The 17,577-nt window shown below is 46.0% G+C and overlaps 2 protein-coding genes across 2 annotated transcripts; both read right to left on the bottom strand.

Moving 5' to 3' along the window:
- Positions 1-327: 327 nt before the first annotated feature.
- On the bottom strand, positions 328-10,837 carry Gimap4 (GTPase, IMAP family member 4). The gene is made up of 3 exons (XM_028879594.2): positions 10,729-10,837; positions 6,762-6,833; positions 328-2,039 (listed from the first exon to the last, which is right to left on the bottom strand). The coding sequence occupies exons 2-3, from the start codon at positions 6,817-6,819 to the stop codon at positions 1,108-1,110; spliced, it is 990 nt and encodes a 329-aa protein (XP_028735427.1). The 5' UTR covers positions 6,820-6,833; positions 10,729-10,837; the 3' UTR covers positions 328-1,107.
- A 2,516-nt stretch (positions 10,838-13,353) lies between these two features.
- Positions 13,354-17,011, bottom strand: LOC114700138 (GTPase IMAP family member 9-like). Its single transcript, XM_028879645.2, has 2 exons — positions 16,906-17,011; positions 13,354-15,418 (listed from the first exon to the last, which is right to left on the bottom strand). The coding sequence occupies exon 2, from the start codon at positions 15,377-15,379 to the stop codon at positions 14,507-14,509; it is 873 nt and encodes a 290-aa protein (XP_028735478.1). The 5' UTR covers positions 15,380-15,418; positions 16,906-17,011; the 3' UTR covers positions 13,354-14,506.
- Between the last annotated feature and the right edge of the window lie 566 nt (positions 17,012-17,577).

Genomic DNA, 17,577 nt, shown 5'->3' with positions numbered 1-17,577 from the left:
AAAAGGCTCTGTGGTAAGGTGATCCTCTACCAAATTTGAGGATTTGAGGTTGATCCCAGAGACCCACATGGTGGAAGAGAACAAACTCCCACAACTTGTCCTCTGACCACACACAAACATGCATGCACACATACACACACATATACATATATGCACATGCACCCACATGCATAAGAAAACAAAACAGAAGATGAGGAGATGTCATGGCGATAGATTAAGTCTGGCTGGGAAAACACTTTAAACTTTTACCAGTAAAACAAAATTCATTTCTGTGCTATAACAGCAGCACCATCCTCCAAGACAAAACAGATTCCAATTCTGAACAAGTATGAAGCAGCTGAAAAGTTTATTGTAACAATAATAAGCAAATTAGCTGGGTGGGGCAGAAGCAGAACAAGCTAGATGTATTGGGGTACGGGGTGGGGTTGGGGCAGTCAGATCATTTCCCAAGGAGAGAGCTGACTTCATCAAACAGGTTAAAAGGTTGATGAGAGCTTCTAGAGGTACACTCGAACACAGCGAACACCGTAAATTGTCTGTGAAGTTGCTAATTTGTGCTCATCCTGAACTACTTGACTTAGGAGAATTGCCTTGTCTTCAAAGGGCAGATAGGGAACAATTTGAGGCTCTTTACGAACATGTAATAAAACAAACCGACATTCACTGAGAACTATACAGCCATCTATTTCTGTCTGAAGATTACCTCATGCAAAGCACTGAACTTCCTAATAAAACATAGAAGACTGTTGTCCAGAAAGTGAGCAGCAATGTGTAGAAGCTGCAGGTGAAGACCATTGTCAAGAATCCTGAGAAGGAAGAGTGGGTACATCTCATAGTCATCTTCTAGGGGCTCCTGGGTGGCTTGCTCTGAGGAAGAACACAGGGGTGGCAAGCATTCATACATTCTGCCTTGGAGTTTCACAGATTGAGGATGGGTCAGTTTTTGGATAAGTCAATTGAACATCTACCAACTGTCAAAGGCAACCAATAGTTCATTCCTTAGTCCTGGAAGATGGAAGCTAAAGCATTTGGACATTGAGGAGTGAGTCCTGCAGGGCAGGGTTTGGGGGACAGGGATGCAGAAAATAGGGATGATATAGACTAGGTCTAGTCATCTTGCATAAAATGATTGAAGACAAATTGAGCAATCTCCCATGCTTTCATGATTAATTCAAGTATCGTATTTTGGTGCTCAACTTCCTGCCTAGCATTTTGCTTCCTCTCTGCATAGTAGGCCTCTGCTCTGGTGAATTCCCTCTCCATTTGAGCCTTTCTCCTTTCCCTCTCCAGCTGATCTCTCAGATCTCTAATCTGTTCTTCATACTCATGGATTATCCTTTCTCGCTCTCTCTCGAACTCCTCCCTGTAACGCTCTTGCCTCTCCCGGGTTTGTTTCTGAATCTCTTCCTCAGCACTTTTGTACATCTTGTTGGTAAAGCATCTTCCATCATTTTCCATCACCATGCGCTGGACCAAGGTCAACAGCTGTGTCCTCTGGTCCTTCTGTTCAGCTCCTGATGCTTTGTTGTTGAACAAACAGTAGCGATCCTCGAACTTACGGATCAGCTCTTTAAGGAATTCAGGAGCCGTCTTTAAGTACTCCTGGAAATCAGTGTCTTCCAGGTCATCCTTCCTGGTGAGCAAGAGAATCATGAATCTTCTAGCCTTCTTTCCAAACATGTTCAGAATCTTCAGTGTAGCCTTATGGTCTTCCGCAGTGTAGCGCCCCAATGGGACCACCAGGAGCAGAGCATGAGGCCCTGGGGAGGTCAGGGCAACACACCTTGCTATCTCTTTTCTTGTGTCAACATCTGGTACCTCAGTGTCAAAAACACCAGGCGTATCCACGACAACGACCTCTCTCCCATCCCAGGTGCTCACCCTTTTCTCACAGACCTTGGTGATGGACTTTGGAGAAATGCCCGAAGGAAACACTTTCTCTCCAAGGATGTTGTTCCCTGTCGCACTCTTTCCTGCTCCAGTTTTCCCCAGTAAGACAATTCTCAGTTGGGAATTTTCCTGGTCTTGGTTTCCGAACCCTAGAACATCAAAGAAACAAAATTCAGTGCAGACTGGGCCCCCAACAGTTAAGCACATGGAGTCCCATCATCCCGTGCCTGCTCTCCTGCTGCTCCACTCACAGGGGCTCCCCCTTGCTGTCACCTCTGCCCCCCAGGGTCTGCAAACAGCCTCTGGGTCTAAATGACCATCTGGAAGGACTGGACAACAAGGAGCTCCAGCAAGTGCCTCCCTTGGTCTCTCTTCTTCACTGCCTCTGGACGACAATCTTTTGAACTCCTCATTCTGACCCTTTGTGGCTCCCAAGCCCCCAGAGGAGAAATAAGAGTTTCAGAAAAGAACTGTGAGCTGCTTCCAACAGCCACCCCGCTAATGGAATCCAGGGCGGCACACAAAGTATGGGTTTGGGGCACCTACAGGGAAGGATGTATTTTGTTCTGATTTGTATTTAAAAATGACTTTTCCTTCTTCCAACTGAGAGCCAAGTAGGGGTGACATACAAGCTTTATGATATTTCCTCATAGTGACCTAGGCCATCTGCATATATGTCACAGTTGTGTAGCTTGGTTTCTTCCAGGGCTTCTTTAACAGTGGGAACAAGGGCTGTCTCCAACTCTTTAACTGGCTTTTGGGACCCTACTCCTCATACTGGGTCACCTTGCTCAGCCTTAGTACATGGAGAGGTGCTTAGCATTACTGCAACTTGATATGCCATGTTTTATTGATACTCATGGGAGAACTGCCCATGAAGAGGGAAGAGGAGGAGATTTGGAGGTGGGGGCAGCATGGTGGGGAGGGGGTGACTGGGAGGGAGGATGGGGGAAGGCTGCGGTTGTGATGTAAAATAAATAGATGAATAAAAATAAAAATAAAGGCTCAGGAGGAAAAAAAAGACAGTTCCCCATGTGTGGAAAACAAAATCCCAGGATGAAAGAAAGAATATTACTCGAACACTGTCTGAGATGATCTAAGACAAGATGTGAGGGTTGTTCCCATCAGCATTTACCGAGCTGCACAGTGGAGTGCCACATCTGAAAGGTTCTTGTGGGCATTGGTTTCTTGGCCATAGGAAGGAAGAATGGGAAAAAGCACCAATCATAGCTCCTGTGCCACAATTAGCCAGTGTTGATACCATGTGATGATGATCCCTGCATAGATTGCAACACATACCCCAACCCTTCCTATCCCTGAATCCCCTCCTCTTTGGGATGGAGATTTTCAGCTTTTCCCAGTAAAATATAGCCGGTGGGTCTGGATCTGGAGGACACTATGACACTAGTGACACTATGACATACATAGTGAAGGACACTCTGCTCTGGAGGACCAGGAAGCAAAACTTCCAAGAGCTCTTAAGCAACGTGGCCTGTCTGCTCCTTTGGCTCCTCTACAGCTGCCAGGTGAAGACACCTGGACTAGCTTGTTGGACAGCAGCAGCCATGAGGTGACACATTGTGAACCCTAATAAAAGTGGCCTGAAGATCAGAGGACAGAACAAGCCATGAATTAAACACAGAAGCCAGGGTGGTGACACACATCTTGAATCCTCAGGAGGCAGAGATCCATCTGGATCTCTGTGAGTTCAAAGCCACCCTGGATTGCATGAGATTGATTCAGTCTAGGAAGGAAACAGATCCAGGCAGTGGTGGCACACACCCTTAATCCCAGTACTTGGGAATCACACGTCTTTAATCCCAGCACTAAGAATAAACTAATATGGCTGGGCAGAGAAAGGTATATAAGGTATGAGGAGACAGGAACTAGAGCCTTTTGGCTTGGCCTTTCATGAGAGCTTTTTGGCTTGGTTTTTCATGAGAGTCTTTGAGCTGGGGACACAGAAGCAAACAGTCAGGCTCTCTTTTGGCTGGAGCTTTTTGGCTTAGGCTTTTGACTAAGTTCTTTCAGCTGAGGCTTTTTCGGCTGAAGACTCAGAAGCAAACAGAGGATTCGTGGAGTTGGCGAGGTGAGACATGGCTGTGACTTGTTCCTCTGTCTCTCTGATGTTTCAACATTTACCCTAATATCTGGCTCAAAAGTTTTTTTTTTTTTTTTATTAATAAGACCTTTTAAAAATAGAGCAAACAGCCAGGCAAGATCCCCACCACCCTGGCCTGCCCAAGAGCTAGATGACTACACCCAAGCTTCTTTAGACCACAGGCTGTGACCCCCATGTGGGGCCACAAAGCTGAACATGTGTAGGAGGAGAAAAAGTTAGCAACAGTAAAGGATTCTGAACACACAACGACTAAAACTGATTTTGAAATCAAAGGAGTAATGAATCTGTAATGTCTCTGACCACACTTCCCTGTGTTCTATGATGAAACAGCAACCTTGGTTCTGACCAAAAAACACCAATCCTTTGTCTTGCTCATATCATGCAACACCAATAAACACTGCCCAAAACACTGTGACTCAGATTCGAGACTATTGCCACTTTCTATTATGGACTTAGTGAATGCAGTTCTTAGAATTGATTTTTGTAAAATTAAAATATCAATTGACCCTGAAAAATGTTTGAGATGTTCTATCCTGCAGTATCAAATATTCATTCAAGACTTATGTATACAAAACAAAACCCAAGCATATCCACCTCACTAGTGTGCAAATATGCTTTTTTTTGAAGTTGAAGAAAAATAATACATTCATTAATTTTAATTTTCTTATTTACTTTCTTTGTACATGCCATACACTTCTTCAGTGTTGTCAAGGACTAGTTGTTCAACACAACTTGTACATAGTAATAGTGTGCAATGCAGTTAACATCTCTATTGCTCACAAAACTACGTTTTGTGGTAAAAACACTTAAAATCTATGTTCTTATCAACTGTAAAATTAAGAATGTTCACTATGTTATGTAACAGGTCTCCAGAATGTATTCATCCTATCTAACTAAAACTCCTCACAATATGAACAGGACAAATATGCTTTAATCTTTCAGAAACAGTAAATTGTGTGTGTGTGTACCAAAAATTCATTTCCAATTTCTTTCTTTCTTTTTTTTTTTTTTGTTTTTGTTTTTCGAGACAGGGTTTCTCTGTGTAGCTTTGCGCCTTTCCTGGAACTCGCTTTGGAGACCAGGCTGGCCTCGAACTCACAGAGATCCGCCTGCCTCTGCCTCCCGAGTGCTGGGATTAAAGGCGTGAGCCACCACCGCCCGGCTATCAAATTTCTTATGTTTGACTTGTAACCTATTTTATATGCCTATGTACCTAGGGTCACATAAACATTTCTCGAGGAAAAAGTAGCAGTGGGGGGAAAGTTTAATAAGGCCTGAAGTACACACATCTGCAAATCTATTAAGATACTGACAGGGAACCACTAGCTTGTCAGAGGTACATGAATGACAGATCTGTGAGCCTATCAGCACTCTAACATGGAACCAGTGGCTTGCCACAAGCACATGAGTGAGTACCCAACTTATCAGATGTGGTTCAGACCCCAGGAGTGCCTGATGGACTCACAGCATCTGGAGCCAAAGAAATAGGTGATGTTTTACGCTACTGCATTGTAAGGTAGTTTGATAAACCAGCAGAATCTCAACTGACATAGTGAACATGGTGACAGAGGAACTGGAGTGCTCAGTGACACACTGATTCAGTTGTTGGGGAGAATGAGGACCCTGGGAGAAGGGACCCAAATGGGGGATCAATTATCTGCACATTGTTCTCTCCCAATCCTCCTTTAGCATAGGGAGCCTTTCTGCTATGTTCATATTGTAGGAAGAAGGAAGGAAGACACTGTGCTTAAGTCAGGCATGGTGGTTCACTCATACCTGTTAGCGGGACTGGGGAGACAAGAGCAGGATGGCTGTCACAAGCTGTTGTGGAATATTATTTTAACATGTTACATTTGTTTGTGCTGTGGAACATTTGCTTAATGATGCAAACATGTGTTGCATCCTTTTAGGTTGCATTTGTTTAACTCTGTGAAGCTGTGTTACTTTGCCTGTCTAAAACACCTGATGGTCTAATAAAGAGCTGAATGGCCAATAGCGAGGCAGGAGAAAGGATAGGCGGGGCTGGCAGGCAGAGAGAATAAATAGGAGGAGAAATCTGGAGGGGAAAAAAAGGAGAAAGAACAAAAGAACAAAGAGAGGAGGATGCTAAGGGCCAGCCACCCAGCCACACAGCCAGCCATGGAGTAAGACAGAAAGTAAGATACACAGAAGTAAGAAAAGGAAAAATTCCAGAGGCAAAAGATAGATGGGATAATTTAAAGTTAGGAAAAGCTGAGAAGAGGAAGCAGGGCTAAGGCCAGGCATGTATAAGCGAGAATAAGCCTCTGTGTGTGATTTATTTGGGAGCTGAGTAGCGGCCCCCAAAGAGTAAAGAGCAACAACAATAACAACAACAACAATAACAACAACAGGAGGCTGCAAGCTGGCCTAGGCCACAGTGTGAAAGCCTGTGTCAACACAAACAAGGGGGGAACAGAAAGAAAAAGAGGGAGGGCCAAGGTCTAGACCAGTGAGAGGCCATTAGGTTTCTCCTGCTTAGTTTGATGGGCATGTCCTACAAAGAGAGGAGGAAGAATCAAGAGACCCCGCAGAGCTGGGAAATATGAGGACAGCAGCCGGAAATACTTTGCTCCTGCTATGTGGGGGTTGATGGTCAAGACAGGAGGGACTCCATGCCCCCTGCCTGCCTTCTCACTTCTCCTGCAGCTCAGCCACCCCCACCTCCCCACCCCCACCCCCACCCCAGCCCTATCCCACCCCCCAAGCCCCGCACCCCAGCTCCGCTCACCATCGCTGGTCCTTGGCTTTCCTGGGACAGACCCCACACCATGGTACTGGGCTGCCATTGTAGCTTGACTCCCTGCAGATAAAGAAACAGCCAGAGCATTTTGGAACCCTGCCTCCTGAAGCCAACACGAAAGTTTTGGTCATAAACTCCAGACTTTCATGTCTCCTGCCCCATACCCAAAACTCACCTCAACACTCCATTTTCAGGATGCTCTTTTTTTTTTTTTTTTTTTTTTAAACATAAACTCATATACTTCCAGGACCTCCTGTGCTTGTCCTGGCCCCCATCTTCTCCCGAGCTAGTGAGTGAGTGCTGTGGTGCCTTTTACAAGATGTTCCTTCCGGGTTCCAAACTTCTGGCTCAGCATCTCATTGTGGCTTTCACTCTTTCCTAGACATCTCTGACAAAGATGGCCAGGATAGAACCCTTGACGACTCCCCAACCCCAGGCATGGCTCCTTGTCTCGGTGAATGGCAGCCGGTGCAGCCTGTGGCTCGAGCCAGACCTTGGGCTCCACTGCTACAGCCTTTGCTTTCTGCCTTTCGTCAGCCCATCATGAAATCTTAATGGCTCTCCTTCCAGAAATCTTATTGCCTCTTTGTCTCTACCTTCACGCTGATCAAATCCACTGCCATTTGCTGTCAGGGTAACAGGCTGGTTTCCAATCATCCCACCCTGGGTCCCTCTTACTCTGCCAGCAAATGTCATTTTAAAAATAAAATGGCAGCCAGGCTTGTGGCCCACGCCTTTAATCCCAGCAATCGGGAGGCAGAGCCAGGCAGATCTCTGTGAGTTCGAGGCCAGCCTGGTCTACAGAGCAAGATCCACGACAGGCACCAAATCTACACGGAGAAACCCTGTCTCCAAAAACAAAAAAATAAAAAATTCAGTAAGATGGCGGAGGGCGACTGCAGTAGCCCGACAGGGAGGGAGGAAGAGGCCGCCACTGCTATGGCACTTGTGCTGGACATGCTGCGTCTCCTGCTCAGAGTCGCTCACTGGGGCTGCCAAGCTCTTACAGAACTCTTGCCCCCCACCCCCCACCACAAGAACTGGAAGCCTTGTTCTAGCAGTTTGCTGAGGTGTTTCCATTAAGGTTGTTTGGCTAGCAGCCAGATCCTATAAACTACCAAACTGCTGTGGGCTGGCTGGACCTGCTGGCCGGGTTGCTGCTGGTCGTGGGTCCACCTGTGCCACAAGAGATCAGTAACCAGTTCTTGATCCTGCTCTTGATGGGAGCCATCTTCACTTTGGTGGCTCTGAAAGTGTCACTGAGGACCTACATCCTAGCCACTGTCTGTTTGGGGCTGGTGCTGCTGCTGGACACCTGTCACCTTCTTAGCTGGAACTAAGAAGGTGGTCCGATGCCCTAGCGAGAAGATCCCCAGGGCACTCCAGAGGCCTGGGAACGGAGTCCTTATTCAGTGCATTTACCACAGCAGAAACAGGTGCCGCACATTGTCTACCACTTTGCCGGGCCCACAGTCATTCGGTGTAAAAGAGATACCTTGTCTAGGTCCAATCTCCCTTCATAACTCTGTTGCTCTGTTTTGAGGGGGTATTAACATCCTTCATGTCATGTGAAAACAGGAAATAAGCAGAAAAGAAACTAAAACCACTCCAAATTCTAATAACCCATAAATAATCATTTCATTTGGTGTAACTGTACCTCTTGGCAGTTTCTATGATTGTATATAAATTAATTTTTTTAATGAAAGTGAAACAGTACAGCCTACTTTAGTGTCTACTATTAAGATCTGGTGTTCTGCTGGGCGGTAGTGATGCACACCTTTAGGCCCAACAATCACTAGGCAGAGGCAGGTGCATCTCAATGAGTTCAAGCCCAGCCTGGTCTGAAGAACAAGTTCCAGGACAGCGACAGCTACACAGAGAAACCCTGTCTCAAAATAAAATAAAATAAAAATAAAAATAAAAACCCAGAACAGAACAAAATTAAACAAAGACCACTTTCACATACCTCTTTCCTTTTTCCTTTATCAGTGTTAATGGCTTTAAGCACTCTCTTCTAGGAATGCCTGGACCTGAGGAAGACTAGGTGGCTGAGATGCTAAGAACACTTGCTGCTTTTGCCAAGGGCCAGGGCTCAGTTTCCAGCACCCACATGGCAGCTCACAACTGTCTCTAACTCCAGTGTCTGATGGGCCTTCCAACCTCCTGGAGAACCACACATGCACATGGTACATGTATATGTATGTATGTATGTATATACAATACATTTACATGAAAGCAAAGCACTTACACTCATAAAATAAAAATATTTTAAGGAAAAAAATAAAGTTGCATTTTACTTTTCTTACTTGAATTCCCTAGTGGCTTTTGTTTACCTTTAGAAGATGGTTTGAACTAGAGGAAAGGTCCAGAAGTCCCTGCATGATCATCCTTCTCTGAAGACACTGACCTCTCCTATGTTCCCAGGGTCCTCTCATCTCCTAAGCCTCTTCAGAACTTCCCCTCCCTGGGGGCTGCTTAGCCCCTGCTTCCAGAGAGGCCCTGTCCAACCTCTCTGCTGCAGCTGCACTGGCCCCAGATGCAGACCTTGCAGGTCGCTTGCTCTTGCTGTAACTGCATAGCAGCCTTTCTTCATCAAGGACAGGGTTGTAACATGAGATGATCCTCTAACATTTACTCTCTCCTCTTAGACTATACGACAGGAAACTTCCTGGGGACAGGCACAGCACTGGACAAAGGGTGGGTCTCGGTTCACTAAACTAGCAAATTAACTGTCTTGGTTCTTTGCCTCCCTCTGATCGACAGTGACCTGTGCACACAGCAATCACTTTCTTGTTATCCAATACACAAACATGAAGAAACACTCATGCGTCCTTTATCTATTACCCATGAAAATTTTGAGAAACCTGGAGCTGACTGTTTCCAGGACAGGCTGGAATGTTCCTTCTTATGGACAGAGTCTCCACACAGAGAGCCATCAATTACAGACGTGAAGCAGAAAGCCAGATGCTTGTTTTGAAAGAGGCTCATTCCTTTATGTCTGAGGACTGGGTGGGTAGAAGACAGCCTCTCATAGACTAGAAAAGGGAAACCATTTGACTCTTAACAGAGTTGATGCTGGTGATTAGCGAGGAGACCTGGAAGCAGCCATGTAAAATTTCTCAAGACTTTGGGCGGGGGGGTGTCTTTAGACCCAATTCATATGTCTACCCAGGACCTGTGCTTCTGTGGGTGCTGATTTCATTGACTAAGTCCTCCTCCCTCAGCCTAGGAACACACATCCATTACTGGCTTCAGAACTTAGTCACAATGAGTGTAACTTAGAGCTCAACTCTTCCATGAACCTAGGAAAGAATGGTTCCCCACAAGGCAGCTTCCCTGGGGAGCAGCTTGAGGGAAAAAGGTAACAGCCAGTGAGGACCCTGACCTGTATGCCAGTTTGGATGAGGACACATGCCAAGCTGTGCATGTTAGGGACCCTCATCCCTACCTTCTTCTCTCCTCCCACCAAACTAATTCATCCATTCTCTCTCTGAAAGAGTCAAGTTAAACATTTTTTGACCAGTGAAGGTATACTTTCTCCATAAGAAAAGTATCCTTTTGGGCAGTGGTGGTGAAAGCCTTTAATCTTAATCCCAGCACACGGAGGCAGAAGCAGGCAGATCTTTGTGAGATCAAGGCCAGTCTGGGCTACAGAGCTAGTTCTAGGACAGCTAGGGCTGTTGTATAGAGAGACCCTCTCTCTAAAAGCAAAACAAAAAAAAAAAGGAAGAAAGAAAGAAAAAGAAAAAGAAAGTATCCTTGAGGCAATGGAGCCTGAAGCATACATGAATTTGTAAGACTCAGCAGCCTTCACCACGGATTACAGCCTAAAATTAGCAGGCAGGAAACAGGGACCAATAAGTACGATTTCCAAGGGCAAGTCTGCCAGGAGGTTTACAGGACACAGCGGACAGAGCAGCCCCCTCCTCTCCAAATTCAGCACTCCCAGTCTCACCTGAAAATCTGGGTCCTGTGGCCTCCTCTGATTTCACAGCATTGCTGAAGCCAGAAGAGAGCAGCAGAGAGGAAGTCGGGGGGAGGAGCCCTGGAAACCAGAGTAGTCAAGGGACCCACCCTTCTTCCTAGCTAGCTGCACAGCAGAACTTTCTGAGGTCCTGTTATTCTGTGGCATCTAATATAGAACCCATGGGCCCCTGGGAGCTACTGGGCACTTGGGATGTGATAAATCAAGTGAGAAATAAAGTATTTCATGGTTATTAGTCACTTTTCCCATCACTGGGACTTTTGTTGACTACATACGATTCATCTTAATAAACAATGGGCAGTCTGCTCCTGTTTGGCGGAATGTTCTATAAATATGTCTGACAATGAGTCGGTTGGCAGTGATACTGAATCTCCTGTGTGCTAACTTACTTAAGAAATGGGGAGGGGGCTCCTGTCAATAGCCTATAGTAGAATCTACTTTCAATTTGGGTATTTACATGTTTTATACTTTATATAATTCATGATACCGTTGGATTTCAATGGGACATCTATATCATACCTCCTCCCCTCCAGGCCCAGAGATCACTGCAGACAAGGGCATGGGAAGATTGGAGGCAGTGGACATGTGCAGGAAAACAGAACCTGCTGGATATGACAAGGCCATTTTGGGGGAGACAGAGGACATAAAGTTGGGAGGAGAGGAGAGGGCTGAAGGAATTAGAGGGGAGGGTAATGGGGGTAGAACTGATCTAAACTCATTATGTGAACATATAAAATAACAATATAAGATTATCAGCTACCAGTTTTCTCCTTGTCCAATCTGTTCTTCTCTCCCTTTCTCTATATTCTGCCTACTTTGGGGATGACTCTTGTGTGATTTCCCTTTTATTTCTTCGTGTTGACTTACTTAGGACAACGCTTTTTTGGTGGTTGCCTCAGGGTCCATGCATAACTCTTCAACTTACAATAGTCTCCTTTCAAACTCTATTCAACCTTTCCACATATATAGAGGGAGATCCTCACATCTCCACACCATGATTATCATAAAACCTGCCATCTGCATGTTTTATAAACCCAGGGGACCACCGGCTCTGGGTAGTTACTCTGGCAGAGGACAGCAGGAAGAGTTTAGGTTTTGGATCTCCCTAACACAATGAACAAGAGTGATGTGGGGGCAGGGGTAGGAGTATTGAGTCAGATTAGGAAAAATTCCGACCTTCAGGAAAGTCTATTATTCAGTAACTTGGATTCCTCGGGTTCACCTGTGAAATCTGGTAATGACACAGAATCACCAAGCAACCAGGTAGGTGCTGAGATAGGCCCTGACAAAGTGAATTCTTCACCACGGGCCTTCTAAAGTCTCCTCTCGGGTTCCATGTACTGTACTGTGCACAGAAGGGGCCCAGGAATGTGGAGTCTTCAGTAATTGGGATGCGGGGAGCAGAAATGTCCAGACACAAAACTGTCATTTTTTTCAATCTGCAGACTCCCTTCTCATACCCATACAAATCTTGTGTCCAGCTCATTTGAAATTTTACAGCAAAGAGACCAGAGGGTGATTTTTCATTACAATTCTTGAGAATTTGTGGACTCAACAGTTCATGTCAGCCCATTTCCCAGAAGCCTCTCTTATGAGAGTAAGACAGTTGGTGTGAAATGTATCTGTGCCCTTGAAACATTTCCTCCCCTCATCAGCCACAGACATTTCCTGTCCCCTCTCCTTCAGCTCCTCTCTGACTCATCACATGAGCTGTGGTCACTTTTCAGGGGAGAAAGGCAAGATGGAGGGGCCATGCATCCTGCCATTAACATGAGATGGTACCCAAAACAGGCTATGGGGAGAGGCTGGGAAATGGAGAAACATCTCAGGGAGATCTCAGCATACTAAACTCTGCTCAGTGTTCTCCCTGAGTGTCACTTTGGACTGGTATTGACCCCAAACAGAGCTTTCCTCTGCCTTCCACCTGGAGAAGGGACCTAGTTATGGCCGGCCACTCACAGCTCTATCTTGAGCAAGTGTGGTGTGTGTACAGTGTCTCTGCCTTTAGAATCACTGTAATAGGGTTTTTAAAGCCTAAACTATTAATAAAATGCTTGGCAAGCTCGTTATAAACGGTAGCAAAATTGCCCTGCAGAGATGGACCAGTGGTGATGAGTGGCCGCTCTTCTGAGGACCCAGGCTGGATTCCCAGCCATCATGTGGTGACTCACAACCATCTCCAACTCCAGTTTCAGGGGATCGGACTCCCTCTACAGCCTCTGTGGGCTCCAGGCACACACATACATGCAGGCAAACACCTCCTTCCCTCATATAAAACTGTTAAAATAAGCTGCATGAAGTTCACAGCTGGGAGAGACCCCTGATGCCACCAACTCCCCTAACAGATTCCGGAATTGGCCGGGGTGGGGAGCAGACTCTCCAGTTGTGTCCCCACTGCTGAACGCATTGGCCTCTAATGTACTATCCAAAGTTCACGGTCACATGAGCAGTCCTAGCTAAATTCAGTGAGACATAAAGCAAAACCAAATGTCATAAATTTGAGGGAAATTTTGTTGGGAAGAAGAGGGAGTGGCCACGGTTGGAGGAAAGAGGAGAAGGTGGAGGGAGAGGAACCAGAGTAACTGACTTCATTAATAAAAACAAACTCATCTTTATTATTAGCTGTTTTGAAGCAATAGTTATTTAAAATATCCTTGAGAATGCAGGAATGGCCGTGAGGGGGTCTGTGTAACTATGTGGAAGTACTTTGTGCATTTTTGTTCGGCTGTGTTCTAGTTCCATTTAACAGCGCATCAGAGATTTCAAAGTCAAGGTAAGTTGGCTTATGGAAAATCAACTGCACAGTAACACTCTGGTCTCGCAGCTGTTATACACCACAGGCAGCCTCACATCCACCAGGCCTACTAGGGGGATCACAGGGCTGTGCAGGGTATAAAAGTAAAGCGTTAGTAGGGATGAGATACTTGGCCAAACTCCTGGGAGACAGGGGGGTGGAGAGAGTGCACTGACCTCCCTCACAGCCCAGAAAGGCTAGAGGTGGGGCCAGAGACTGAAGCCCAAAGAAAGGGCCCTTCAAGTTCAGAAATGGCAGCTGTAAAGAGCCAGGTTACTAGAGAACGAAGTTAGGGTTGGTGGAAACAGTGGACCCTGTAATCTCCTCCATCCTCCTAATTCAGAGACCTGCACCTCATCTTCTCCCAGGAAGTGGTGTGAAGGAGTTTTGGTTTTGCTTTTTGTTTTTTCCTGAAGATTAGAACATCTCACAAAAATCTTGTACTTCCCAGCACTGAGCGTTCATTCCACAGGATCATCCATGTCTTCTCCGTCACGTGTGGTGGAACTCGGGGGCCCACCACAGAGCTTCCAGCCAGCTTTCCTAATGACTTGTCCTTTTTAATAGTTTAAATTGTGTGTGTGTGTGTGTGTGTGTGTGTGTGTGTGTGTGTGTGTGTGTGTGTATGTGCCTGCGTGTGTCCTCAAGAAACAGTCATTGCAGTCACAAGCTCACATCAGCCATGGGCCTGGATAGAGGAGGAGCTCATGGGAACCTACTGCGCCCCGCTGAGGAGTTAACTATGGATGGATTCTGGGAGAGGAAGAGCCTTCCATTGTGCTCCTCCTGGTGAGCCCACCATGCTCTTACAGATTGTTCTGAACCTGTTCTCACACACATGAACCTAGTTAAACTCAGTGGATCACAAAGCAAAAAACATACCCAAACAAAAGACATGAATGTAATCAGAACATACTATATGCACACATGTATGAAACTGTCAAGGAACAAATGTCATTTACTTCGCCATCTCAACTTGTCCCAAAATTCTGAAAGCTTTTCTTTTATCATATTGAAAATATACATAAATATATTCTCTTCTGCCTCTTTCCTAATGTTTCTCATTTTCTCATCATAATTTCTCTTTGCAGAATCAGTTTGTGCCTTCTTTTCTTTTTCTGTTTGATTTTCTATTCTTTGGATTTCATCCTTGAATTGTTGATCATAAATTTCCTCCAGATTCTTTAGACATTGTTTCAGCCTTCTATCTACATCCTCATATATCTTTTCAGAAAAGTAGGAATCCTCGTTTCCCCCCACCATTTCCTCTATCAGTTCTACCAGCTGCTGTACTTGATTTTCTTGCTCGGCCCCTACTGCTTTGTTATTAAAGGCCAGGTAGCGTTTCCCACACTGCAAGATGATATTCTTTAGCTTTTCATTTGCTTGGCCTAAAAATTCATCAAGGCTCTGGTCCTCCAGCTCGTCTTTTCGAGTAAACAAAACGATCATGTACTTCATGGCTTTCTCCCCAAAAAGACCCTTGATCAGATCAACAGTTTTCTGCTCTTCCTCGGTGAAGCGTCCAAGCTCCAGAACCAGGATGATGGCATGAGGCCCGGGGCAGGAGTACAGGACACAGCGGCTGATTTCAGTGCAGGTGGTTTCCATGGTCTCCTTGGTGTCAAACAGCCCGGGAGTGTCAACCACCACAAGGTTTCTCCTCTCCCATTCCCTGGAGGCTTTCTGGCAGGTCTTAGTAACAGCATCAGCAGAAATCTTAGAATCAAATTCACGTCTCCCAAGGATGGTGTTTGCTGTGGCACTCTTTCCATTTCCAGTTTTCCCGACCAGAATGAACCTTACCTCGGTGTTTTCAGCAGCCATGTTGAGGGGAACCAGCTCTGAAGATCAGGAATGACAGATCTTAAGGAAGGGAAAGAGAGAAATTGCCTATTAGAAACATAGGAACTGCTCCAATGCTTTCTTCTTCCCCATCCCTCCCTAACTGTTTGCAGTGTTCTGTTATCTCTGTGTATCCTTGTAGAGACAGAGAGCAGAAGCACTACAAAGGAAGAACTAGAGAAATTAAACACAAGAATGCTGCTCCATGTGATTCTGCAGGGAAATCCCAGGGGCTCGTGCATGCCACAGTGTTCCTGTAGAGGTCAAAGGATGACCTTGTGGAGTTGGCTCCCACTTTCCACCTTCACATGGGTTCTGGGCATTGAACCCCGGTTGTCAGGCTTGCACAGGAAGTGCCTTTACATGCTGAGCCATCTCATAAGCATCTCCACCACCACCACCACCACCACCACCCCGACACCTCCCCCAGCATACTTTTAAAACCCTGATAATCTGGATGCCATTTAAACTGTTTGTGATAGCACAGAAACGGTATTTCTACTCCTGCTACCAGCCTTCTTGCAGCATTGGAACAGGTACCATGCCCAATGCCAGGTCTGAGAGTTAAGTGCACCCAAACCTCTGCTGTGCCAAGTATTTGAAAGCCCAGCACATACTGGGCTGACTATAATGCCCAACATCTTACTATATGTTTTATGAAGAACGATGAGAAGCCTTCTAAGGCTGCAAACATAAGAAACAGTAAGGACATGGAAGGGCTCATTCTCCTGATTTGACCAGGACACAGTTTAATGTGTGTCTTGAAACACCATATTGAAGTCAGAAATACGTTCATTTATCTCATGTTAATAAAAAAGAAACACACAGAGAGACAAAACAAAACAAAAAACCCAGGACAGTTAAAACAATCTGAATAACGAAAGAACTGCTGGAGGCATCATCCCCTCAGATTTCAAGGCGATGCTACAGACGCTACAGATATACAGTCATAAAGGAAAAGAGCATCAGGGAGCCAGCCAGGGGCCCTGAGCCCCAGCTGCAGGCTTGTCCATGTTGTGCCTTCAGAGCAGCTAATCCGGCATTGATAGCTCCCTCCACCCTGCCCCATGCTCACAGAACCACACAACTGTCCATACAGATCTGTCTATTGTACAGTGGGAAGAGTCAGCACGCTGAATTCTAACTCTCCTCTGCCCAGGATGACCTGGGCAGCTAAGAGGGTCCTCAGACTTTCTGAGGCAAGAAAAAAGTGACTTAGATGATCTGAGCTGTCTCCCAGGTCTGAGGAACCTGCCTTGGAGACCCAGAAATTTCTGTAAAGAGTGTCAGGCTACACTGTGTCCTGTGCCACAGCTACCTACAGGCAGATTGGAACCGCAGCAAGCTAATTCATCTCCTCGGCCCTTATCTCCACCACCACCACCACTCCCCCCAGCAGAGCCCTCCCTGTGGAGCCACGGGCACACCACCTACACCCCCATAGATGCCCCATCCCCTGCTGCCTCTCACAGCTCCCTTCCTCCAGGTCTCTTCCCAGACAGACTCACCTTCTTCTTCAGGAAATGGTGAGAGTTTAAGGTCTCTCTGAGAGTCTGTCGTGCTGCTCAACTATAGGAAGCAAAACTGCTTATTACCTAAAGCCTGTCAGTCAGGAAGTTCTAAGGGTGGAGCCAATGAAGAGACTGTTTGCCTTTAAAGAAATAGAAATATTGTCCTGTAACTTAGGGGGTGCTTCAGCGTTGTCAAGTTGAAGCCTTTTGTAGGGATGTCTTCTAAAATGCCAAAAAATGCCAAAAAAGATTTTTTAATTGTTTTGGATTGGTTTTTGTTTTTTTAAGATTCAGCCTCAGGTAGCCCAGGCTAATCTTGAACTCATTATGCATTATGGATGACCTTGAATTCAAAGCTGAGAACCTGGTAGTTATTAGGTCCTTGAGGCTGATACCTCAACTGTTGGAGGAGTCTCCCTATAGCTATCTCTCACTGGGGGGTTGGGGGAACAGGGGGCAGCAACTGGGAGTTACTCAGTGCCCAGGGCAGGGTAGCTCAGTGGTCCCAGTCTGGTGCCAGGACCCAGAAAGTTCCGGAAGAGCCACTGGTCCTTAGCCCACAGTGAGACTTGAAAATGCTGGTCTGATATCAGGGAAGGAAGCAGCAGCAGCTGGAGGGAGGCCTAAGGAGCAAAGGGCAGGTGGTCTTCCTTAGGCCACACCCTTTCC

The sequence above is a fragment of the Peromyscus leucopus genome, chromosome 3 (assembly GCF_004664715.2).
Source record: "Peromyscus leucopus breed LL Stock chromosome 3, UCI_PerLeu_2.1, whole genome shotgun sequence".
Classification (NCBI taxonomy): domain Eukaryota; kingdom Metazoa; phylum Chordata; class Mammalia; order Rodentia; family Cricetidae; genus Peromyscus; species Peromyscus leucopus.
This window is presented reverse-complemented; position numbering and strand designations above follow the sequence as displayed.

Bases quoted from the DNA above. Each gene is read 5' to 3' on its own strand.
- Gimap4 (XM_028879594.2), bottom strand. From the start codon at position 6,819: ATGGCAGCCCAGTACCATGGTGTGGGGTCTGTCCCAGGAAAGCCAAGG. The intron at 2,040-6,761 runs GTGAGCGGAGCT...TTGATGTTCTAG, and splicing joins AAAGCCAAGGACCAGCGATG to GGTTCGGAAACCAAGACCAG.
- LOC114700138 (XM_028879645.2), bottom strand. From the start codon at position 15,379: ATGGCTGCTGAAAACACCGAGGTAAGGTTCATTCTGGTCGGGAAAACT.